The following is a 5,890-nucleotide window of genomic DNA, read 5'->3' as shown; positions in this document are numbered from 1 at the left end:
GGTAGAGTCGATTTACCAGCGATTTGGTCATATACAAACTTTCAAGTTTCACCCATAACCCTGATGCCGTCGTCTCCTTTGATACCTGCCGGAGAACCTTATCACCAAGGCTCAACAGAATTGCGCTGTGTGCTTTCTCGATCATAGTTGTCTTCTCCGCTGCCGTTAATGCAACATTCATGGCTGCCTCTCCCTTCAACGCTTCCAAACAACCCTGCTGAACCAGTAGGGCTTTCATCTTCAAGCGCCACAGACCGAAATCATTCACTCCGGTGAACTTTTCAATCTCATACTTTGTTGAAGGCATCTTCTCCACGCTCACCGCACCAATTTGTTGTGAAAAACGATACCAATAACAAAGTATAATAGGGAATTAGGGAAGAGAATAAGAACACAAGAATTGGTTATAACTGCTATTCTTTCACTTTCTCTTAAAACAAGATTACAAGTTTACAAGAATAACAAATAACCTCTCTCACCCTAAATTAGGATTTGCAGCTTAGCAATGATGAGAGACTAGTATGCTATTTATAATAAAACCTAACATACTAACTAATGGGCTTTTTCCACAAGGCCCATTACACAAGCCAACTTAATAAACAAGCTAACTTAACAAATTAGGGTTTAAACACTAAAACCTAATTTAACATGCTAACAACCCTAGCATCTTCGACACCTGCATGCTAGACCCATCTTCGACTACAGCATGCACACTTCGACACCAGCATGTGAACAATCCTTCGACTTCATGCTTAACTCTGTCAAACTGTCGAACCAAGAAGCTACCCTTCGACAATACTAGAGTTCGATCCAATATCTCACAATAAGTTTGTTCTTGTAAAAAAAAAGTAACATTAAATTAACAAAAAGGTAGTTATATATAGAATGACAGAAGTGCAATAATTTAAAGAGTAGTTGAGATTAGAATGATCAAGTTGAAGCAAAAGATATTTCACATAAATAAAAATGAAGAAAGCAGGTGTAATAAAAATAGTTGGCGTTTCATTATAAAATTAAACTAGTCAGAGACCCGTGCTTCCGCACGGGTGATTTTTTTCTGGTGTAGTATTTTTTTAATGATATGAATAATATAAATAAAAGGAATTATAAGCAATATGCATAATTAAAAGGAATTGTTTTACTTGAATAGAGTTAGAGTTTTATTGATTGTTCTGTTATACTCCCAATTCTTTGAAAACTGAATATCCATAGGAATCGTTTTGAAATTTGAAAATAAATACTTTAGTTTTCAAATAAAAGACATTATTGTTTAAAATAAAATAGGCATTGTATTGAAAGTGGCCTTTAAGATTAAACATTATTATCGTATTCATGTGCTAATTTTGTGTGTAATAAAGAACCATATAAAAAAGGACATGTGAGTTGGAGAAAAAAATAAAATTTTAACAAATGCAAATGTAAAATTTTAAATATAAATGAAAAATATGAAATAATTTACTTAATTGTAAATTTAACAATAATTATATAGAAAACAATGATCCACAAAAAAATGTTTAAGATAGGTTAAGAACACAATAGCAAAATTGGGTTAGGTAATTTAATAATTGACGGTCCAACAACGATTAAAAGAAAATGATATAGATCACTATGGTTTAATTATAAATGAAAAATGATCATATAAATTCAATTATATTAAATAATCATATAAAAAAATACTATAAGATGGAGATAATAAAAATGAAATATTAACATTTAAAAATAAAAACTATTTCTCAATTAATAGTAATTGTTAATTAAAATAAAATAGCTACTATGTTGATAATGACCCGTGAAATAAAAAAATAATTTGATGCGATATAAAATATATTTAAAAACAAATGTAAAATAAAAAATAATCATGGAAATTTAATTGTATTAAATAATGATAAAAAATTGTGAGATGGAGAAAAAAATAAAAATAAAGATATTACCTCTCAAATAAAGATAATGATTGATGAAAATAAAATAGACATTATGTTGATAGTGACCCGTGAGATAATAAATAAATAAATAAATAGAGAAAAAAATTAAAATGAAAGTAAGAAAGTGTGAAAAAATGTGAGAGAAATTTAAAATTTTAATTAAGATAGAGAAAATGTGTAATGATCGATTAAAAAAATTAAAATGAATTAAATATTTTTGTCTAAACATAGTTAATGTTATTTTTTCTTGTATTGACTTTCATTTGATAATAAGTTTGTTCTTGTAAAAAAAAAGTAACTAATTTAAAGAGTAGTTGAGATTAGAATGATCAAGTTGAAGCAAAAGATATTTCACATAAATAAAAATGAAGAAAGCAGGTGTAATAAAAATAGTTGGCGTTTCATTATAAAATTAAATATAACTAATATTATGCACTACTGTGCTTCACACAAGATATTGAAAATCACTCATCTTTTTATTTTTATAGTACTAGCTTTTAGTATCTCTTTTGATGAAAAGAGTAATTGGTGGGGGAAATTTTTTGCTTTTTTTGAGAAGTAATTGGATCAGAAAATGCATTGAAAATCATGAAAGTGTAAAAGAAAAAATGAACATAGTTGTAATTGACAATGTGAGGGTTTGGGGAATTGGGCAATATAGGAATGACCCAATGGTGGGATGGGGGAGATGACTTCAGCATGCAGATTGAAGAGATGATTTGATGTGATGCAGATTTAAGAGACGATTTGATTTGATTTGAAGTAAAGGGTGATAGAGGAGAGAAAGAGAGAGAGAGAGAGTGAAGAGAGTGTTTGTTTGTGTTGTGTTTAAGAAAAAGAAAAAGCTTTTATCTCTTTTGTATTTTGTTAAACTAGTTACTTTCTGTTACCTCTCTGTTACAATTTCTTTACTGACAGAGGAATACCTGCACAATATTTCTTCACGCACGCACGCATACTCCAAAGTCCAAACCTAGCTACCACTCTCTCTCTCTGAGATCAAATATTAACCAAAAATTAACACAAATTCTTTACGCCACGCATCAACCATCCTCTTCGAGATCCAGCCCGAATCAATCAACAAGCAGGACAGAACAGGACACTGCAGACAAAAGAAAAAAAAGAAAAACAACACATTTGATTTTTATTTATTTATTATATATTTTACTATTTTACCTTTTTCTCTGTGCCACTTGATACAACAATTCAAAAACAAAACTCTTTATAAATAAACACTTTAACACTATTCCAACTAAAGAAGAAAAAGTGGAACCCTTTCTCATTATCTCCTTTCACTATATAATGAAAAGCCATTAAGAGCTTTTTAACTAACCACTCTCTCTCATTTCTCTATTCCTGAGAGCTTTTCATTTTCTCAAATGGAAAGCTTCTACAACCATAGCCTCTCCCACATGAACAACATGAACAATAGCAGTGATGCTCATTTACCACCTGGTTTTCGTTTCCATCCTACTGATGAAGAGCTCATTACATTCTACCTTCTCAAGAAAGTTCTTGACAACACTTTCACTGCAAGAGCCATAGCTGAAGTTGATCTCAACAAATGTGAACCATGGGAGCTACCAGGTAACTCTAAATAACTATACTAATCATTTTCTTTCTCTATGAATGAATCCATGTTTGTTAAGTTCAACCTTTTGGTTTTGAACAGAGAAAGCTAAGATGGGTGAGAAAGAATGGTACTTCTTCAGTTTACGTGACAGGAAGTACCCAACTGGGTTACGTACAAATCGAGCTACAGAAGCTGGTTATTGGAAAGCAACAGGGAAAGACAGAGAGATTTACAGTTCCAAAACCTACTCTCTTGTTGGTATGAAGAAAACTCTTGTTTTCTACAGAGGAAGAGCGCCGAAAGGTGAAAAGAGTAACTGGGTTATGCATGAGTATCGTCTTGAAGGCAAATTTGCTTACCATTTCCTCTCTAGAAACTCCAAGGTACTAATTCATTTTTCATCAAAATAAAATCACTGACACAGTTCAAGTGATTATATGAGCCGCATTTTGATTGTTTCAAGAGACTACATTATAGAGATAGGTGGAATCTTGTTTCCTATTAGCTTTCTATATGCATCGGTTTCATTTATCTATGTTGATGATTTTTCTCTATTAGGCTTTTATGTACTTTTGGGGTTATGATTACACCAGAGAATTAATCAATCTTGGTTAATACCCTATGGTGCATGCTAGAGTTTCTTATCACACTTTTGTGAATACATGTGTTTGCATGGGAACCATAACCAATCACATTCATTAACTTCAACTGTTTATATTATTTTAAACAAGTTTTCATTATAATCCAAAAATTAAAACCAGTGCAGTAGAGAAAGTACTATGTATCACTGCCATTCTCATCAGAGTTTCATTTTGCATAGGGCTTATCATCATTATTTATTACAGTATCAACAATTTTTTTCCATGTTCAGCTTTTTCTACTAAAATCTCACTTTAAAACAGTTACATTAATTAACAGTAAAATATTAACAGCATTTTTTTGTTTTCACTAACTAATTTTATTGATTTTTTTTATATATTTTAATAAATGAAAGGATGAATGGGTGATATCGCGTGTGTTTCAAAAGAGCAACACTGGAAATGGAAGCACCACTGTGACAGCCACCACAAGTGGTTCAAAGAAGACCAAAATGGCCCCAACAACTTCTGCAAGTAACAACAATATGAGTCTTTGCGCTGAACCAAGTTCACCTTCTTCAGTTTATCTTCCGCCTCTACTTGATTCATCTCCATACTCCAACAACGCCGCTGCTAGCACCACCGCATTCAACGGCGGTCAAATGTGTTCTTACAACAACAGCTCCAACAACACTGATCAAAAGGAGCACGTGTCCTGTTTCTCCACATCATCTACAACATCAAATGTTGTCTCTGGTGACAACAACAGCTTTAACATAAACAACATCGGAAGTTTTGATCTTGTTTCTCCTTCTATGAATGCAGCAACAATGGATCCATTTGCAAGGTTTCAGAGAAATGTCGGTGTTTCTGCTTTTCCAAGCTTGAGATCACTGCAAGATAATCTTCAGCTGCCTTTCTTTTTCTCCAGTGCGGCGGCGCAGCCTTTTCACGGTGGTGATGTTCTTGGGGGGTGGGGTATGCCGCAGGAGGAGCAAAGAGCGGTGGTTGACGGTGGTGGTCATAACATGGGAGGGTTAGGTTCATCTGAGCTTGATTGCATGTGGAACTATTAATTAAGGGTTTTAGATTAATTAAGGATTATAATGATTAGTTAACTTAATTATTTGCGTTATTAGGATTAACTTTCCCAATATTGACATGTTGGGAATGTACTAGATTGTTGTTAGTCCTACTACTAGGTTATGGTTTGTGTAAGGTTATTTTTGGAATTATGTGTTTTGTTAATGTTTTAGGGAGCCATACCATTGGGGTACCTTTGGTAGATATTTATAATTTAATATTGTAATATGTTGTTTGAATTCTAAGTATGTTTTTATATTTGACTTAAGTATTGAGAATGTTGAATCAATGTTGTTTGATATGGTGACAATATTATATTAAGTTTGTTGTTGGATGGGATGTGACTAGGGTCAAGTGATTTCTTTGATCAATGATTTGCCTTAATGAGACAAATCAATTTTCCAATGGCTGATTAGTTTAAAGTTTACTGGTATATTTTAAAAATAATTATATTAGTAGTACTAGACTACTAGTAGTACTAGTATTTCATAAGAACAAAAACGGTAGCATACTTTTTGAAGAGTAACGAGAAAATCATGTTTTAGTCTTTTAACGGTTAAACTTTCGAGTGTTAAGAGGTTAGTGGGGAATTGAGATTAAAAAATGAAGGTTATGAGTTATGTTAATATTTGGATGAGATTTTTGACTCAACATGTTTGATAGGAATGTGGATATGAGATAAATATCCGGGTTAAGTGTATATAGCTAAATCATGTTTTTATATCAAAATCATA

At 32.2% G+C, this 5,890-nt stretch overlaps 1 protein-coding gene across 1 annotated transcript; it reads left to right on the top strand.

The window, feature by feature from the left end:
* The first annotated feature begins 3,343 nt into the window (after positions 1-3,343).
* On the top strand, positions 3,344-5,377 carry LOC131647846 (protein CUP-SHAPED COTYLEDON 2-like). Its single transcript, XM_058917665.1, has 3 exons — positions 3,344-3,509; positions 3,595-3,878; positions 4,490-5,377. The coding sequence occupies exons 1-3, from the start codon at positions 3,344-3,346 to the stop codon at positions 5,147-5,149; spliced, it is 1,110 nt and encodes a 369-aa protein (XP_058773648.1). The 3' UTR covers positions 5,150-5,377.
* Positions 5,378-5,890: the final 513 nt, after the last annotated feature.

Source organism: Vicia villosa, linkage group LG2, assembly GCF_029867415.1.
Source record: "Vicia villosa cultivar HV-30 ecotype Madison, WI linkage group LG2, Vvil1.0, whole genome shotgun sequence".
In the NCBI taxonomy this organism is placed as follows: Eukaryota; Viridiplantae; Streptophyta; class Magnoliopsida; order Fabales; family Fabaceae; genus Vicia; species Vicia villosa.
The sequence above is the reverse complement of the archived record's forward strand: the minus strand, read 5'-3'. Positions and strand labels throughout refer to the sequence as shown.